A 21,245-nucleotide genomic window follows, 5' to 3' on the forward strand; every position below is an offset into this window, starting at 1 on the left:
AAAATTTTTGAAAGCTTCATTAAAGAGGCAATTACGGAGCATCTTGATGCTAATAATCTTTTAATCCCGAACCAACATGGATTCATGAGGAATCGCTCCTGCCAAACAAACCTGATTGACTTCTACGAGGAGGTTAGCTCTCGAGTAGATCAGGGGGAACCAGTGGATGTCGTGTATCTCGACTTCTCAAAAGCGTTCGATAGCGTGCCACATAATAGGTTGGTATACAAAATGAGAATGATGGGGCTGGGGGAAAATGTCTGCAAGTGGGTAGCTAACTGGCTAAGGGATAGAAGGCAGAGGGTGGTTATAAATGGAATATACTCAGATTGGGTAAGCGTCACTAGTGGGGTACCACAGGGGTCTGTACTAGGCCCAATGTTATTTAATATCTTTATTAACGACATAGTCAACGGGATAAATAGTAAAATATCAATATTTGCAGATGACACAAAGTTATGTAAAACAATTAATACAAAAGAGGACAGTGCAGACCTACAGAGGGATTTGGATAAGCTGGGTAGGTGGAGCATTAAATGGCAAATGAGGTTTAACGAGGAGAAATGTAAGGTCATACATATGGGAAGGAAAAATGGAAGTCACCAGTACTCACTGAATGGGAAATCATTGGGGAATTCAGAGATGGAGAAGGACTTGGGCATCTTGATTGATAGCAAACTAAATTGGAGTGCCCAAAGTCAGGCCGTTGCTGTAAGGGCAAACAGGGTAATGGGATGTATCAGAAGAGGTATAGCTGCAAAGGATGAGAACATTGTTCTTCCACTGTACAAAGCACTGGTCAGACCACACTTGGAATACTGTGCTCAGTTATGGGCCCCAATATATAGAAAGGATATAAATGAGCTTGAAAAGGTACAAAGGAGGGCAACAAAATTAATAAAGGGAATGGAGGGACTGCAATACCCAGAGAGGTTGGCAAAACTAGGACTATTCAGCCTGGAAAAGAGAAGGTTGAGGGGGGACATAATAAATGTGTACAAATATGTTAGGGGACAGTATAGAGATCTTGCCCGGGATTTGTTCAAAAGGAGGGATATTACGGTAACAAGAGGGCATTCACTAAGACTGGAAGAGAAAAGGTTTCAGCACCAGCATAGGAAGGGGTTCTTTACGGTAAGAGCAGTGAGAATATGGAATTCACTGAGTGAGGAGACGGTAATGTTAGATTCACTACACCAGTTCAAGCGGGGACTGGATGCATTTCTAGATACCAGGCAGATTTCAGCATATACTTAAAAATAAAATAAAATAGTAGGTTGATACAGGGATTTATTCTGACTGCTGGTTTCAGAGTCGGGAGGGAATTTTTCCTCAGGAGAAGATTGGCTAAATCATTTGGGGTTTTTGCCCTCCTCTGGATCAACTTTAGCAATTACAGAACTAACAGGTCGAACTTGATGGACGCAAGTCTTTATTCGGCTTTACAAACTATGTTACTATGTTACTATGTTACTATGCTGCATTACAAATTCTATGCTCACTATTTTCCCACTGATCGGGTTAAAGTAGCATTTCTGATGTCCTACCTAGCGGGTGATGCCTTGAATTGGATCACCCCCCTATGGGAAGCATGGGATCCTATCGTCTCTGACCTGCAGGCCTTCCTGGTTGCCTTTCTAATGGTATTCGATGACCCTAACCCTGAAGCTTCTGCTAAAGCTTCCTTTCCTAATATCCTGGAGCAATCCCGATGGGTGATTCATGTAGGTAGCCCACCAGTTCCCCAGCCAGAAGATGCTGCTGCCCACACAGAATACACACAGGATGACAATGCTTCACAGAATACTTCTCTTCCCAACCTAAAGAGGCAGTCCAGACGTGCTAGGCGTAGAGGTAAACAGTCACGCCAGGTTCTGTCTTCCCAAAGACCTCCTGTTCCCCAGCCTGTAGAGGCAGCTACTCGCACAGAATCCATGAAGGCTGACCATGTTCGTCAGGCAAAGCAGAGGTCAGAACTCAGTCACAAAATCGGATTGCGGTCCCGCTGCGGTTGTTTGGGACACCCTGACGGTCTTTGTCCAGCGAAGATTGGAGAATCCCAAGACATTAGGCCTGTAGGAGAGACTGCCCTTTGCGTTAATGTTTCCTCTCCACAGATGACCGTGACTGTCTCCGTGGCAAGTGAAGGCCTCGGATTAACTGGAAGTTTCGGGCATAAAGCCTTGAAGAGTCGGTGTCTGATTCCCGTCTGACAACTCCAGAGTCCGGGTTTGGGCATTTTCAGCGGAAGGACGAGCCCTACTCAGAAACAGTCAAAATATGTCTGTACAAATTAAGCTCCAGATTGGAGCATTACACATGAAGAAGTTCACATTCCAGGTGCTGTCTGGTTTACCCACAGGTCATCCAGAGCCGAGAGATCTAGTGCCCGCTCAGGTCTGGAGATCCTACATGGTGTTTCCTGGGGGACTGCTGAGGTACAAGGGGTGTCCAGTCCCCATATCTTCAGGACAGTCAGCAGTGTCTTCTTCTTCTTCACCAGATCTGCTAGTCGCTGACTCGCTGTGTGCTGAAGTCTCCGAAGGAAGGGAAGCGGAGGCATTGTCCCCACTCAGTCTCGACGATTGTACCAATGATGTGGCTTCAGGTACCACCCCGCCTCGCAGACGTGTCATCTCAGAAACCAGACAGAGGTTGGTCCCTAAGCAAGGATCCTCCATCTCTAATAAATCTGGCAATAAGTCCATCAAGGCGGTGGCTACCTCCGAGTCTCTGCACCCCTCCAACCAGGCGGAGGACTTCCAGTTGTCTCCTGAATCCTCCGGGGTGCTACCTGATAACAAATGGAGAGAGACTTTTCTGCACCCTGTACCTGGTACTTCGCCAACTTCATCCAGTAAGCTTGGCAAAGTGTACGTCAAGGCGGTGGTTACTCCCGAGTCTCTGCACCCCTCCAACCCGGTGGAGGATCTCCAGTTGTCCCGTGAATCCTTTGGGGTGCTACCCGATATTAACAAATGGAGAGAGACTTTCCTGTGTCCTGTTTCTGGTACTTCACTCACTTCATCTGTTGCTGAGGATGGCTCGATGGGAGGAAGCATCCTAGTCACCAAGATGGTGAGACCAGTTTCGTTCCCTCTAGTGGACAGAAGAGGTAATTTTCTTGAAGAGAAGGATCGGCCTCCAAATTCTCTGCAGAAAATCCTTGCAGGCTTGAAGAAGAGGGGGGGTAAAGAGGGGGGGTACTGTAACATCCCTGGCGGCGTGCTGGCATGGCTTACCACCTCCCACCATGCAAGATCGCCATCTTACCTATCAGTCCAGGCTGCACACTTTGCTCCAGTACCTGCTGTGTCTCTTGTCTGATTGCTTAGGGCTGCGGCGCGGTTACTGCCTGATTCTTATAGTTACTATGTGCGCACTCCTAATGCCTCCCCAGACTATTGCTGTGAGTCACTGGATACTTAAACCCCCTCCTCCCAGTAGGAGGGGCCTGAGCAACACTTTCTTTCAGTGTGTTCCTTGCAACTGAGTTGTCAGGTCCTGTCCTGTATCTTATCTGTTTCCACCACCCTGGGGGCTGTATACCCAGGCCTGTTACCTGTATCTGTGACTTCTAGTCTGTTCAGCCACCCTGGGGGCTGTATACCCAGGCCTGTTGCTTGTATCTGTGACTTCAAGTCTGTTCCGCCACCCTGGGGGCTGAGTTCCCAGGCTCGTTCCTGTATCTTGTTCCTGGTTCAGTTCCTGTCTGAACTGTGTCCTAGCCCGTTACCTGTTTGTCTCTATGTCCGAACCTTTCCCTTTCCTGCAGTGTCTGAAACTGCACCTAACTCTAACTCGTTGTCTCTGTATTTCTGTTTGTGAGTTTTGTGTCCACTCGCTACTTCATTGTAAGTACCTTGTGTGTATCTGGTTCTGCTTGTCCCGTTTCCCTGCCTCCGTATCTACCTCCTGTGTTCTAACTATCTTCCTGTATTTTCCAGTCTGTTCCATGTGAACAGAGCCCTGTCCTGTCTGCCTGCACCTTCTGCTCTGTTCTGCTCTGCTTGTCCATTGCACCTGCGGTTACGCTCTGCTCTGCCTGTTCACCGCACCTGCGGTTTCGCTCTGCTCTGCTTGTCCACTGCACATGCGGTTTCGCTCTGCTCTGCTTGTTCACCGCACCTGCGGTTTCGCTCTGCTCTGCTTGTCCACCGTACCTGCGGTTTCGCTCTGCTCTGCTTGTCCACCACACCTGGGGTTCCGCTCTGCTCTGCTTGTCCACCGCACCTGCGGTTTCGCTCTGCTTGTCCACCGCACCTGTGGTTTTGCTCTGCTCTGCTTGTTCACCGCACCTGCGGTTTCGCTCTGCTCTGCTTGTTCACCGCATCTGCAGTTTCACTCTGCTCTGCCCCGCTTGTCCTCTGCGCCTGCGGTTCTGAACAGCTAGTCCACCGCACCCGCGGCTCTGTTCCTGTATCCCAGTCTGTACTGGTCCCTATCCAGCCTGCGTTCATACCTGCCAGTATCTGCCAGTCTGCATACCAGCCGTGCCTGCCAGCACCCGCCAGTCTGTATACCAGCCGTGCCTGCCAGCACCCGCCTGTCTGAATACCAGCTGTGCCTGCCAGTACCCGCCTGTCTGCATACCAGTCGTGCTTGCCAGTACCCACCTGTCTGCATACCAGCCGAGCCTGCCAGTACCCACCTGTCTGCATGCCAGCTGTGCCTGCCTGTTCCTGCATTCCCCGGTGTGGGTCAACAGCTGTGACCAGGGTCTGACCTGGAGTAGCACCTGGTCCCTCTGCTCGGTTCTTCCCTGGTTCACAGAGTCGACTGAGCCGCTGTGCAACCTTGGTCGGACTGAGTTGATACTTAGTCACGCCCCTCCAGGCACTCCTCGGTTCATGGTCCAGTGGGATCACTAACCACGCTCACGCCAGTTAGTCTGGGCGCGAGCGTAACAGGCTGTAATCCATAATCATCAACATTAACAGAAATAAACACTTGAAATAGATCACTTTTTTTGTAATTACTCTATATAATATATGAGTTTCACTTTTTGTATTGAAGAACTGAAATAAATACAATTTTTGATGATATTCTAATTTTGTGAGAAGCACTAGTATCTATTGTATCTATTCTATATATCTATTCTATCTATTTAACTCTGATGGTTGGGGCTGTGAATTTTCTGTACTTGGCTGATGAAACGTTGGATTTTCTTTGAGATGTGTGAGTAAAAATCGGGTGGCTCACATGTGGTCCGTGTGCTGTCTGATTGACTAGCATAGGAAACTGCAATCCAATTCTGGAATCCAATCGCAGCATGCTGCTATTTTTTCCTCAGTCCAATTAGAGCTGAGGAAAAACTCGCAGATGGGCACTGACTCATTTAATAACATTGGTCAGAATGCAATGCAATGTTTTCTCGCATTGCACTCCTCTGTATTATAGGCCACTGTTAGCGAGTCCTAAAATGTGCATTTCCCAATGATCCATTGAGTTCGGAGGTCTAATTGGAGCCTGGTATCTCCCCCACACATCTCCTGGAATACGAATTGTTGCTATTTATTAGTGAACTGGCTTTGCTTATACAATGAAAATTTTAATAGCTTTATACTTGGGTATATGTCACTAACAGGGGTGTAATGATTGCGGTCATAGAGTTTGAGACCCGACCCGTGCTGTTGGGGCGGTCCGCCAACGCCAGCACAAACTTCAACTGAATGTGCATCCTCGAACGCACATTCAGATGACATTGATGTGCATGTGACTAGGAGTGCATGGCAGTGAAGTCATGCGCTCCCTTCACTTACATGCTGAAGTTAGCTGCCGGCTTCAGAAGAGGATGCCGCGCGACGGGGGAGCGGAGGGAAAATATAATAATTTTTTTCTATGCAATAAAGAATAGCAGCAGAATTGGTGACATATACAGTACCAGGATGGAGAACATATATACCAGGATGGGGGACATATATACCAGGATGGGGGACATGTATACCAGGATGGGGCCCAGCATAAGGGAGATATATACCAGGATGGGGAAAATATACAGTATACCATTATGGGGCCCAGGATAAGGGACATATATACCAGCATGTGCCTAGGATGGGGTCATATATACCAGGATGGAGAACATATACACCAGGATGGGGAACATGTATACCAGGAAGGAGGTCATATATACCACAATGGGGCCAGGATAAGGGACATATATGCCAGGATGGGGGACATATATACCAGGATGGGGGTCAGCAGGATAAGGGACATATATACCAGGATGGGGGGTATATATACCAGGATAAGGGATGTATATACCAGGATGGGAGCTATATATACCAGGATGGGGCCCAGGATAAGGGGTATATACAATTGAAACCATATATATATAAAAAAAACACATATGCATATTTTTCTCAATATTTCACATGAAATCAGAATAAATCTTTCCCGTTTTAGGTCAATTAGGATTACCATAATTTTTAACATTTGCCAAGTGCCAGAATAATGAGAGAGAGAGAATGCTTTAAGACATTTTTATTACTTCCTGCAAAGTCAAAAGTTTACATACATTTCATTAGTATTAGGTACCATTGCCCTTAAACTGAATGACCTGGGTCAAACGTTTGGGATATAGTTCCACAAGCTTCTCACAATAGTTGGTCAGAATTTGGGCCCATTCTTCCTGACAAAACTAGTGTAACTGATCCAGATTTGCAGGTCGTCTTGCTCGCACCTGCCTTTTCAGCTTTGCCCATAAATTTTCAATATAATTGAGATCAGAGCTTTGTGATGGCCACTCCAAAACACTGACTTTGTTAGCCTTAAGCCACTTTGTGACCATTTTGGCAGTATGCTTCGGGTCATTGTCCATTTGGAAGACCCATTTCTGCACAAGCTTTAACTTCCTGGCTGATGTCTTGAGATGTTGCTTCAGTGTTGCCACATAATCTTCTTTTCTCATGATGCCATCTATTTTGTGAAGTGCATCAGTCCCTCCTGCAGCAAAACAACCCCCCAACATGATGCTGCCACCTCCGTGTTTCACAGTTGGGATGGTGTTCTTAGGCTTCCAAGCTTCTCCCTTTTTCCTCCAAACGTAACGATGGTCATTATGCCCAAAAAGTTTAATTTTAATTTCATTAGACCACAGGACATGTCTCCCAAAATTAAGATCTTTGTTCCTGTGTGCATTCGCAAACATTAATCTGGCTTTTTATGTTTCTTTTGGAGTAATGGCTTCTTCCTGGCAGAGTGGCCTTTTAGCCCATGTTGATACAGTATTCGTTTCACTGTGGTTATTGACACAATCTTACCAGCTTCCGCCATCATCTTCACAAGGTCTTTTGCTTTTGTCCTTGGGTTGATATGCACATGTCGGACCAAAGCACTTTCATCTCTGGGACACAGAACCCGTCTCCTTCCTGAGCGGTATGATGGCTGGACATTCCCATCTTGTTTGTACTTGCGTATATTTGTTTGTACAGATGAATTGGGCACCTTCGGGTATCTTGAAATTGTATCAGAAGCTTCCAAACACATGACATCATCATATGGGCAGTCCAGAATTGTTTAAAGGCATAGTAATCTTAGTGTATGTAAACTTTTGACTTTTCAGTAAGTAATAAAAATGCCTTAAAACATTCTCTCTCTCATTATTCTGGAATTTGGCAAATATTAAAAATTATGGTAATCTTAATTTACCTAAAATGGGAAAGGTTTATTCTGATTTCATGTCAGATATTGAGAAAAACATGCATATGTGTCTTTTTATATAGTGTATGTAAACTTCTGGTTTCAACTGTATACCCGTATACAGGGGGGGATAGATATACCAGAATGGGACCCAGGATGGGGGACATATACATATATACCAGAATTGGAAACAAATACACCAGGATGGGACACATATATGACAGGATAACAGGATGAGGAACATATATACCAGGATGGAAGACGTATGTATATACATATATACCAGGATGGGATCAGGATGAAGGACATATATACCTTGATGGGGGGCATATATACTGGGATGGGGGACCTATATTCTAGGAAGGAGCCCAAGATGGGGGAAATTACTACATAATAGGGGAGAGGGGTAACTCGTATTTCCTTAAAGGATTTAGAACACTACAAGGGCACATACATCTGACCAACATGCGAGTGCAGGAGGTGGGGTTTGCCGGTTCAAATTTTGCATCGGGGCCCATCAGACTCTAGTTACGCCACTGGACACTATTTATATTTTTGTAACATATCCATTGCTGAAGTCTGCAATATTTGCGGAAAAAAAGTCCAGTCCATGAGCACCTTTTACAAAATATTCTGATGTCACCCCTCACCACCACGTTAGTGTCTGAGACCCTGAGACCATGCAGACACTATGATATATTGTCTTCTCTGTAACAATCCCTATTTATTGAAGCTTGCATAGTTTCAGATGAAAGCCATCCTAGTGAATCTGTGCTTCTTTCCCATGGTTTTTGTAATAAGGAATGCATTTTTCAGACTGAGCTGAGAATAATGACAATAACTAAATGAGGGAGGCAGGAGACATGAGGGGGGCTAGTGGGGCTATTATAAAGCTAGCCTGGGATCCCAGCTCAGAATAGCAGGTCAGACAGCACACTAGCTCATTAAGGATTTGCATCTCTCTTTTCAATGCTTCTGAAAACTGAATGGAGAGGGGGAGGGAGCGAAAATAGAGAAAGAAAGGAGAGAGCATGTGGAACAGGAGGCAAAGTGCAGAGGGGGTGTGAAAAGCTGCATGTAGGAAACTGTCAGCCTGCAACAAACAAGCAAGAACTCCAGAAGAAATAAGGAAACTAGAGGCATGGTTCTGGGGACAGATGAGAGCTAGATGAATGGGCCAAAACGGAGGGAGTGGGTGGGGTGAGCATTAATTGCCCACAAAGGAACCCATATGCCTGAAAGATTAGTCCCAAGGGAGAGGAGGAGGGTACTGAGAGAAGTGTTTTGTAAGAAAGCTGAACAACCCCCTCTGCTCTCCTCTCATCCCCCTCCTCCCTCTTTCCTTGGAGATTCCACCCCACACACATTGCAAGGGACACACAGCTTTAGGGACTGTTACTAGGAATGGGCCCAGGGCTGTGAGAAGGGTGCTTCAGAGAGGGAGGGTTAACAGAAGGTGAGAAAAGTGACCAGACAAGTGTTAAGGACCGAAAGAGAAGAAAGTGACCTGGAAAAAGTCTGATTATATGGTAGGATATGAAAATCACCTATAAAGACTGGCGACCACTGATACCCATCTAGAAGACTGAAGAGTGACATTTCTCACTATGGAAGACAACTGTCCTTCACTTGGGCTCTGAGTTGTCAGAATATGATTACAAAGAAGGAACTGTAAATTGCAAAAGAAAAAAGTATCCTAATCTGGGAATTTCGATAGCACAGAACCAGATCTCTAAAAAAGAAGCACTGGAACAGGGATGATGCTGGACAAGGCAGCTGTGCTGGTGTGGGAATGGCAGGACGAAGACTCCCTGTGGAAGCCTTACAGCCCACAGGTGACTCATCACATAGAGCAGGTGATCAGGGAAAACCCTAAGGTCTCCTCAGTGAATCTAGGGGAAGCTGATGGAATCCTGACCCCCTACATCCTGGATCTAATGTCAATGAACCAGTTCCGTCTAGATACAGGTGAGTAATATGCTGTCTGCATGCGTTAGTAGGGCAGGTGCTTCTCTGACAGGTGCCTGGTGCAGTTCCCTCCCGGTTGAGGAAGTAATCTGGTGTAAACCAGCAACTCTACAATCCAGATCACTGAATCCAAATATTTGTTCAATACATGTGACTGATGCAGAATTGTATAGGCATTGGATGAGGTGGAGAACTGAAAGCTGAACCATAGTGCTCTATTTATACCGCCAGATAAAGTCCAGTTTGAAAGAATTAGTGGCACTAATGTGACTTCGAGTATTAACATTAAGTCGGCATCAATGAGTGGCCGATAATTGCTAATAACTACCCTCTTGGTATTGTTTTCAAGTGTGAGATTTCTTTCAATCTATTGCATTTACTTTGTCATAAAATGTAAAGTAATATGTATCTAATCATGCTAGCTCCAATAATGTAAGCCCCTGGATCACTAGGGTCTGGTACTGCCACCATACACTTCCCATTCAATATTAGCACTTTAGGAACCTCCCAGGTATCAGACGCTTTAAAGCTGCACGTATGAGCGCTTAGAACTTTATTCCATTATTCCAGTGATGTTTTGTGGAGCTGCACATATTCCAGGAACATGAACTTGTATAGAACACCTTGCTGAATACTAATGCTCCAGTGTGTGAATGACTACAAGGTGCTGAAATATTGTATAAAATAATAAAAACATCACTAGACTAACAGAAGAAGGCTCTAAATGGTCATAGGGGCCGTATAAGAGAGTCCAGGGGCCTGACTGCTTCCTTTCAAGGCTTGCTAAATTGTGATAGTTTTAGAATTGTTACTTGGTTATTCTCTAAAATTGTAAGCAGTACTTGTAAATCCATAGGAGTGATTGTAGGTACCGTAAAAAATACCACTGTCCTGTGCCTGGATTGCGTTGTCAGGACATCTGTGGGTATTTCAGTTTTCATACTGAACGGGTACGTATTCACTTTACATAATCAGCTAACTCTGCAGATTTTATCAGGACCAGACCATCTTCTAATGTGTTTAGTGTCTCAACTCTACCTGATGGCAGATGTTGGGTCAGTTGTGTAACTGGCCTTGCCTGTCAGGTCATTGTCTTGGCCCCGTAGCTAGGTACCCTTGCGATTGCCCAGTGAATTATTTTTTGTCCCCCACAGGCATCCAGCGCCCAGGGACATGTTCTACCTGTGTTAGGTTAGATAGATGGCTCTGACATGTTGGCTTTTGGCATGCCTGATCCTTTTGTTTCCGCTGGAGATAAGCAGCTGCCTGAAATGTCAGCCAGCAACATATTGCCCCTTTGTCTTTGAACAATGCCTACACTTTCATGCAAACATGCATGTATATGAGAGTATAGGGAAAAATAGTTATTGATATGAATCTAAGCACAGATTCACATATCCGTGAAACCCAGATTCTGCTCGTGCTGCAACAACTGGCCCAATTGCTGAGTTATCTGACCGGAGCTATTGGCCTCATAGGCGTAGGGTATGTAGACCCAGCAGTCGGGTCAGGGGGGTGGCGATGCAGGTGCCTATGTGGTAGGGCAAGAGAAATTCAGCAGTGCACACACTTCTAGGGCCACTTTGTTCAATAGTATTTCATTTTTAGATATGTCAAGCTACAGAAACCTTCAAAAGTTAACTGATCTGAATTGCAAGACAGCATTCATGTGTATGTCATTGGTAAAAGTCACACATCTTATACATCCAATAATGCTGTTTCTAGAATAGTCTGTGACAAAACAACTTGTAAAAAAAAGAATGCAAGTCAGACAAAAAGAGGAGATGCAAAACACTGCAGTGCCTTATGCATGGTTGCATGGTCGGTTGCAGATGACACATTATCAAGTAGACATCCATTACCGTTAGAGTTGTAAATGAGCAACAATCAGCAAACCCATCTCACCATGTGAGACATTTCACAGCTGGGCTTTGAATTTTGCCTTGTGAATGCTGCAAGAACCATCAGCAGCAGATGGCCCAACTATTAAGAAATCCTGGAAAAATGCTGTTCTTCCTGCTGAATGCGCATTGTCTGCTGATGAATTTTGTACTGTTCTCAATTAGATATGCTGACATGAATCACAAGCAATGAGATTGGGGAAATGTACCAGCCAATCTATCTTTGTAGGGATGGAATTTTAAGTCAGTGATCTGCTAATGTCTATAAAGGGTCCGATCTTCGAAATAAAGTACTTTTGGTATAATCATGACTGTACTTAAATTTGGCCTAGCATTGCAGGTAACGTGTTCTTAAGGAACTACAGGTGCATCTCACTAAATTAGAATATCATCATAAGGTTAATTTATTTGAGTTCTTCAATACAAAAAGTGAAACTCCTATATTATATAGAGTCATTACAAACAGAGTGATCTATTGCAAGTGTTTATTTCTGTTAATGTTGATGATTATGGCTTACAGCCAATGAAACCGCAAAAGTCATTATCTCAGTAAATTAAAATAATTAGCAAAAAACACCTGAAAAGGCTTCCAAAGTGTTTAAAAAGGTCCCTTAGCTGATCGCCTCCATGCCACGCCGCATTGATGCAGTAATTGATGCAAAAGGAGCCCCGACCAAGTATTGAGTGTATTTGCATACATTACAGTAGGCCAACATTTCAGATTTTAAAAACATTTTTCAAGCTGTTGTTATAAAGTATTCTAATTCACTGATATAATGACTTTTGTGTTTTCATTGGCTGTAAGCCATAATCATCAACATTAACAGAAATAAACACTTGAAATAGATCACTCTGTAATGACTCTATATAATATGAGTTTCACTTTTTGTATTGAAGAACTGAAATAAATTAACTTTTTGATGGTATTCTAATTTAGTGAGATGCACCTGAACTTATGCATTATTTGGCCTCTATAGCCACAACGTTATAAACCCATGTTTAGTGTTTCTTCAAGGCTCATATATTCAATACACTTCTTGCCAGGTTTATGATAAAGATAAATTTCTAGATTTCCCAATCCTTTGGATTTGTAGCATTCTAATGATTTTATGACTGGAAAAAATCATTTGTCTAGTCTACCAATTAAAACATCTTTTTACGTTTTGGTTCATAGCAAGTAACTTGTACATGTATAGCGTAGATAAAAAATGAACCAACATTTTGAGAAGGTGAATAACCGTTTTAGGCTGTGTTCTCATGTCCATTAATGATTCGTTAGAATGGATCCAGCAGAAATATGCTAGGAAAAAAGTTGTACTGACAAAACTTTTTAGTTCGTTATTCACTAACTGATCTCTACAGGATCTGTTTTTTTAACATTGTAGTCAATGGGCAATGGATTTGTTAATGTGGAATTCCTTGTCATCTATTTCAAATGGATCCAGTAAAAAAAGGCTTTGTGCTGGATCCCTTCTAACCGATCATTACTGGACATGTGGACATAGCCAAAGGCATAGTTGAGTATGTAAGTATGGGAAAAAGGGGATAAGCTTTTGTCAGACTCCTTATGCAGCAATGAGAACAAAAGATCAGCCTGGATCATTCTTTTCATTTACATCTGCCTTTGGAGTGCAGTTGCAAACACCAATTGACTTTAGTCTGCCTGTGGATATTGATGGATTTCAGCTGACTTTTGGCTAATTTGTAGGGGTTGCCTAAGTTTTTGGTCATGTGATCATGATTATTATTTTGATGGCATCACTATTTTTCTTGTTTGTTCTTGTATGTGTTCAATGCAGTTGACTTTAAAGACAACAATAGGACCATAGACACCAATTATCTTGATACGGATATGTTAATTGACTTCTATAGTAGAGTATTTTGAGCATGCTCTGTGATCGGTGCAGAGGTTGACATGCTCTGTGATCGGTGCAGAAGTCATTGTCTAGGGAAGGCAGGAGAATCGTTCACAGACAAAAGCAGACATCAAACTCCAGTTTCTTAAAAATGACTGAATTTATTTACAGATCTTACAATATGGAGGCACAATAAATTAAAATTTAAAATCTCAAAACTCAGAAATGCTGTTTTGCAGCCGTTTTGCATCTTTGGTGTGCCAAGGCTTGCACCACCTCTGTCGCAGCTCCCACACACTCTGTGTCTTAGAGATGCCCAAACTCAAACCCATTATTCTTGCTCCTTGGTTATCTCTTCTGATTCCAAACCCTCACACACTCTGTGAGTATCTCACAACTGTCTGCCCCAGGCAGTCCCCTCCTGGACTCCTGTCTCCTACCAGTCTTGGGCCCTCTGGATAAACACTCCCCCTGGTGTCTCCAACCACCTGTTCACCAGCTGGCAGACGTTGGCTGGGAATACATCCATCCATGGTTCAGGGACACTCTCCACTCTTCTCCTTCACTACCTGGGACTTACAGCGGGGACTTTGGTACACATATAGTATCTCAGCATGAACTGATAAACTGCTCACTCCTTGTAACCATGAAACCGTTCCTAAGTTCCCTATAGCTTAAGGTACTCAAACACCATAGACTAAAGTCAGCTATTCCCTCCGATATTGTTGGGATCCTCTGAAAGTCTATTGTGTATAGGGACCTCCCAACTGAGGGCCTCCTGTTAAAATTTCAATGGCTTTACTTTTGTTCTTCCTAGAAATAAGCTGCTTTCAGACTCCTCAGCGAGCCAGTGATCCGGCCAGAACAGCACATGCTGGCTCTGAAGCATAGAGCGCTCTTTGCCTAGGAGACCAGCCACAGCTAATAAACTAAAGAGCAGTAAACTTAGAATTAAAAATCTCTCTGTTCATGAGCATGGAAAGGACGTTTTACAAGGGGCAAATTGAAAATGTTCTTGTATTTACAAGAACTTTGCAATTTTAAAAATTTATGATTATGAATAAACAGCTTTAAAATAAAAACTTAATTTAAAAGGAGTCTCTCAGCCCAAAGTTACAGTATAAACTAAAGACATCTATAAGAAGAAACGAAGAAGAGGAAGTCGGCACTCCAACAGGTAAAAGACGAAAAAAACTTTATTGAATCATTTAAAAAGGGGAAAAAACGATTAAAAACATACAAATGCGTTTGTGGCGCTGTGGTTGCACCCTTAGTCATAGCAAATTGAAAAAGAAAATGGGAATGAATATATACAAAAGGTGATAGGATCACGTCATGCAAAAAGGGATAATTTCATTAAGAAAACAGCAGGTGTTTCGGCAACAGTTCATGATAAATACGAATTGCTTGAATACATATGAAATGATGATTTTATGCAAAGCATGGCTAAAAGAAATCTGATATAAAGACAAAAGTGTGCATATAAAATTATCACACTTAGTGGACATCAATTCATCAATATATATCTCTAGTACTGTATTCAATATTTATATCATGAACATATAAAGACAGGTTGGCATGCAAGGTGTCCAATACACAGACAAAGAATAAACAGATATGAATTTCATCAATATATATGGGGGAGTGTGGACCAGTATGGGGGAGCATATACCAAAATCCGGGACCAAGGTGAGGGAGCACATAACAGGATGGGGAACCAGGATTGGGGAGCATATACCAGGACGGGGGACCAGGATGGGGGAGCACATAACAGGATGGGGAAGCACATAACCGGATGGGGTACCAGTATAGGGGAGCACATAACAGGATGGGGGCACAAATACCAGGATGGGGGAGCATATACCAGGATGGGGGCGCAAATACCAGGATGGGGGAGCACATAACAGGATGGGGGAGCATATACCAGGATGGGTGAGCAGAATTGGGGCACAAATACCAGGATGGGGGACCAGAATAGGGGTGCAAATACCAGAATGGGGGAGCATGGACCAGGAAAGGGGGAGCATGGACCAGTGTGGGGTAGCATATACCAGGGTGGGGGAGCGTATGTCATGGTGGGGGAGTTTATACCAGGATGGGGGAGCATATACCAGGATGGGGGAGCATATACCAGGATGGGGGAGCACATAACAGGATGGGGAAGCACATAACTGGATGGGGGACCAGTATAGGGGAGCACATAACAGGATGGGGGCACAAATACCAGGATGGGGGAGCATATACCAGGATGGGGTAGCAAATACCAGGATGGGGGAGCACATAACAGGCTGGGGGAGCATAAACCAGGATGGGTGAGCAGAATTGGGGCACAAATACCAGGATGGGGGACCAGGATAGGGATGCAAATACCAGAATGGGGGAGCATGGACCAGGAAAGGGGGAGCATGGACCAGGGTGGGGGAGCATATACCAGGGTGGGGGAGCATATGTCATGGTGGGGGAGCATATACTAGGATGGGGGAGCATGGACCAGGCTAGGGGACCATATACCAATAAAAATGGCTCAATGGCTAGTAGTGTTATAAAGGAATATAGAAAAAATGGTGCTGCCACCCAGGGATGGAGTAACCATAAACCACCAAACAACAATCAAAGATAAAAAATAACATGTTTATTGCAAAATTTTCTTAAAAAGATTCATATATATACCTTAAACCATATCAAGGTCTCATAAAGAGAAAACATGAAAAACATGCAAAGATGGGCTAGGTCAGATGTGGGGTTTGGGAGCAACAAGTGGGAGCCCCAGAAAACCATCAATGTGCTGATATAGGCCCCCTAAACATCAAAGTACATAGAAAGTAATATGTCTAAGTTTCAAAATAGAATTAGATGGTACTTATCAAGGTATCCCCAGACCACAGACGCCCTTCTTTGCCACCTGCGCATTTCGTGTGACTGCTTTTTCAAGGGAATGTCAAGTCAGGTGTCCTGACATGGATCTATATATATATATATGTAATATATATATATATATATGTATATATATATACACGTACACATAGTCCAGTTGCTGTCAATTTGTGTGGCGCAGCGTGCTCCGGAATCCATGCCAGTAAAGTTACCTCCATCATGGCCGTCACCGCACCGTGAGCATGGAAAGGACTTTTTTACAAGGGGCAACTTGAAAATGTTCTTGTTTTTACAAGAACTTTGCAATTTTAAAAATGTATGATTGAGTAAACCACTGTAAAATAAAAACTTAATTTAAAAGGAGTCTCTCAGCCCAAATTTACAGTATAAACTAAAAAATATATCTTTGTACCATGTTAGCCAGTTTAGCCATATTAAGATTTAAGAGTCCTCTTACTCATGAGAGTTCTCTTAATTATATGTACATATGATACATATAATTAAGTACACCACATTAGATGTGATGCAGCTGAAAGTACCTAGGATCTTGTAGTCCTGATGTGAGTTAGGGACCTTTATCTTGTCCGTAGTCATTATTTTGTGTTTCTGTGTTATTTCATGCCTGATGAAGAGACCCCAGTAGTCTCGAAAGTTTGCAATTTGTTACCATCTTTTCACTTAGCCATTAAAAGGTATCAACCACTGAGAGCACTCAAATCTTAATATAAACTAAAGACATAGTCTTATAAAGGAATATTGTTCTATAAAAAATGCAACTTTATTTTTCCAATTGCTGCCTCCATTCTACACACATTGAATACGCTAATTAGGATGCTCAGTACTCCATTCAGCCTACTTATTCAGCATGCCCTTGACTCCCTGGATCGAGCACTGTTTGCAAAGAAAGCTTAGGCTACCACTGTCAATCACCAGTGGGGGCAGTTGGAGAATGCAACATAAATGGTCAAAATGGTGCACTGAGCACCCAAATTAGCATATTTAATTAAACTTCAGTTTCTACAGAACAGAGGCAGCAATTAGTACACTAAAGGCCCGATTTATTAAGAGTGACGGAAGATAAGTCTAAATCACTAAGAATATTCACACAGCTTCAAGTTGCGCAAATGTTTTTGCAATGTTTTATGCCAGAGTTCTGGTGAAAACACCTTGATGTACCAAGGTATATAGGTATGTGCACACCGAATGTTTTGAGGGGTTTTAGAGCGGGTCTGTTTGAAAAAACACCTTAAGAATCACTTAAAAATTCTTGAAAGACTCTTAATATTTATATCTATTGTAAAACCACTTTGCTCTCCATATGTTCAGTCTTTGGCGTGTTTTTTTTCAGCTTTAGGTTTTGAGAAATGCCTAGTGGGAAAAAGAAAAGTGCAAGTTACTTCTTTGAAGCAGCTCCTGATGAAATGCTCTCCAAACAAAGCATTGTCCAATTCTAAGGCTTTAAAAATATTTCAGTTAAAAAAAAAAACCTTAAGGCTATGTGCACCCAGCATCATTTAGATGCCGGCATAGCTGCCGAGTTTTCCCAAGTGAAGCCACTTCAGGAAAATGCTGGTGGTAGTTGTCCTGAGGAGGCTTCATTGGCAGCCTTGTCGTAGTTCTTGTGGTGGCTCACACTCTGTACTGTCAAGTATAGAGAGCGCATGGAAGACACCCGAAGAATGGGCATGTGACTTCTTTTAACTCTTCACAGTTTCTGAAACTTGAAACAGTTAAATTAAGTCTTGATGAGGTGGGTGCTATTTCTGGCATAGTGTACGGAGGTGCACGCCTCACCATGAATCAGGAGCATCTAACAATAGGCGTGCGCCTCCGTACACTACGCCAGAAATCTCACTCCAGTTAGGTACTGGAGTGAGATTTCTGGCATAGGAAATGCCACAGGTAGTCATAAATTAAACGAGCAGTGGCGACCCTCCCCACTGCACCCCTGTCTCGTCTAAAAAGTAGCATGAAGACACCAAAAGTCGTAAAAATTTAGGCGCAACTTTGTGTTGTGCCTATATTTTGTGACTTTTCAAAGCTTTTACACCAGAATTCTGGCGGAAAAGCTTTGATGAACTGAGCCCAATGTGTTCTCATACCCTTAAAACGCTTCAAAAACTTTTCAAAACTGTTACAGAAAGCAAAATAATCCTCCAAAAAGTTCACAAAGATGTGCACATACGTTTAAAGCCTCATTCAGACGTCAGTGATACTTCTTGTACGCACACAAAAAGATTCATCAGTGTTTGAATCAGATTTTTTGAGTTTTTGTCAGTGTGTACATTTTTACTAACAGGATTTTTCAGTGATTTTCTCATATGCTTTATGAAAAGAAAAAAAAAAGTTTACTTCACATTGTTATTCCGCTTGAGCCCAATCAGAAGCCGCTATTGACCTGCTGTGCTCTCACTTCCTTTCGACAACTCTCAGATGTCTGGGGGAAGTGTGAGCACTGCCACCCATTAGCAACCGCTGATTGGCTGCAGGGCTCATGTGACATAACCATGTCAGGCAAGCCTTGGGATACCTGGAGTTAACATCGTCAGAATGGGAATATAGTAATTAAGAAGGAGTTGTCCAACCCCTTTAATCATGGACAGCACCTGGATGGCATCCAGGTGCTGTACATTATTTTCACTGACACATAGGCTTGTATGGGTGATTTTGATCCATGATTCAGAACAAAAACCAATGTAGTTGTTCTGGTTTTTTTTTGCAGATATATTTTTTAAAATGGATATATTTCATACAAGGCTATGTGCTTAGTTTGTACTGTTAGTTTGGGACAAGAGACAATTAGTAATTTTTTGACATTTCATATTTTTTTCAAATATGTGCTTCCCTGTATTGGTAGGTCAGAATTACCTACAGTTCTCTTGTGTTCTCCACTCTATGATTCTGTACTATTTGCTATCTTATTTCTGTGATATAGTGGCATGTAAAAGTTTGGGCTCCCCTGGTCAAAATTACTGTTATTTTGAACAGTTAAGCAAGTTGAACTTTAATTGATCTCTAAAAGGGCTAAAATTAAAGATGACACATTTCCTTTGTATTTTAGGCAATATATATATATATATACTGGGTGGTCCAAAAGTAGGTGGACAGAAAGTGTAATAAGGTTATGAAGGAGGAGATTTATCAAACACTAAATTGCAGCCGCCTGTCTGGATCATCCTCCAATAAACCATAAATTAGATGTGGACGATAAGCTTTCCACCCAATAGATTTCAGGATTCACATGATAGAAGCTCGTGAAATTCCCAATTCCAAAGAGGCTCTTCTGGTGGACTTTTTTGGACTCTGAACAAATGTTTCAGCAACAAGTTGTTTATTATCTTCTGTACAGACTGTTTTGGGTCGACCAGTTTTTGGAGCATTAAGGATTGAGCCAGTGGCATTGAATTTGTCATGAATGCGGTAAATGGTTTGTCTCTTTGGGGCTTGAGTACCAAATGTTTCAACCCAGTTTGTTCTAACGGTTACAGCATTTTGAGATTTCCAATACTCTGTTAAAATCCATTTTCTTTGATATGTATTCAAATTATTTGCCATTATGTGTTATCTGAAAAGAAAACCGATTTATGGGAGATCTATCTGTGAAAACTAGATCTGTGAAACTGGCTCAGTTGCCATTAGCAACCAATCAGATTCCACCTTTTATTTTCCAAAGAGTCTGTGAGGAATGAAAAGTGGAATCTGATTGGTTGCTAAGGGCAACCGAGCCAGTTTCACTTTACACCATGTTTGATAAATCTCCCCCTTCATAACCTTATTACACTTTCTGTCCACCTACTTTTGGACCACCATATATATATATATATATATATATATATATATTGTAATTTTTTACATTTTAAAAATTAAAAAAAGGAAAATGGGCAGATGCAAAAGTTTGGGCACCCTTGAAGATTTGTGTGCTCAGATGACTTTGACCAAGGTTTCAGACCTCAATTAGCCTGTTAGGGTTATGGCTTTTTGTGCCAAAAAACAGCAGCCATTGTTTCTTCTAAGCAGCTGCCTAGCACTCTGAAAATGAAAATGGTAGAAGCCCACAAAGCAGGGGAAGGCTATAAGAAGATAGCAAAGCGTTTCTAAGTTGCCCTCTACTCAGTTCAAAATGTAATAAAGAAATGGCAGTTAACAGGAACAGTGGAGGTCAAGATAAGGTTTGGAAGAACAAGCACAACTTCTGTGAGAGCTGTTCTTAGGATTGCTAGAGAGTCAAATCAGAACCCCCGCTTTACTGCAAAAGACCTTCAGAAATATTTAGCAGACTCAGGAGTTGTGGTACATTGTTCTACTGTTCAGAGACACCTGCACAAATATGGCCTTCATTTAAGAGTCATCAGAAGAAAACCTCTCCTGCATCCTCAGCATAAAATTCAGCATCAGAAGTATTCAAACGAACATCTATACAAGCCTGATACATTTTGGAAACAAGTTCTATGGAACAATGAGGTTGAAATAGAACTCTTTGACAACAATGATCGAAGGGTATGAGTGAAGAAAAAAGCGCACAGCATTTCAGGAAAAGAACACCTCTCCAACCATTAAGCATGGGGGGTGGATCAATCATGTGGTGAGGTTGTGTTGCAGCTAATGGCACGGGAACATTTAAAAATTAACTTTTATATTGATACAATATGTCTTGCACATACGCCAATTATCCCTCATATAGTAACCATATCCATTACATGACATGTGATAAATGTCATTTGTTGTAATATCTGAACTTCTAGAGACTTATGTGCCAATTCCTCAAACATATCCAATATTCAGTCACAGAGGAAACCAAGCCCCTAAATTTTCTGCACTAGATAGAGACAAGATGAGCATGTGTCTTTTCTCTGTATTAGATGGAAACATAGTGAAGCATATCAGTTTAAACCATATTTGTTCAACAGCCTATGCTGCGCATGTATTGTCCATATTGGATTCTGACATAGTAAAACATATCACTTTTAAACCATGTTTGTTCACACAGTCTACTGCAAACTCAAAA

At 42.6% G+C, this 21,245-nt stretch overlaps 1 protein-coding gene across 1 annotated transcript in view; it reads left to right on the forward strand.

Annotated features, from left to right (window-relative positions):
- The first annotated feature begins 8,560 nt into the window (after positions 1-8,560).
- LOC141273784 (E3 ubiquitin-protein ligase DTX4-like) overlaps positions 8,561-21,245 on the forward strand; it is a 109,191-nt gene continuing 96,506 nt past the window's right edge. The window contains exon 1 of the mRNA XM_073686134.1: positions 8,561-9,609. Coding sequence (XP_073542235.1) covers positions 9,399-9,609 — 211 coding nt within the window. The 5' untranslated portion in view covers positions 8,561-9,398. The remainder of the gene's footprint in view (positions 9,610-21,245) is intronic.

The sequence above is a fragment of the Phyllobates terribilis genome, unplaced genomic scaffold (genome assembly GCF_046119375.1).
Source record: "Phyllobates terribilis strain yellow unplaced genomic scaffold, ASM4611937v1 Scaffold_5__5_contigs__length_657084704, whole genome shotgun sequence".
NCBI lineage: Eukaryota > Metazoa > Chordata > Amphibia > Anura > Dendrobatidae > Phyllobates > Phyllobates terribilis.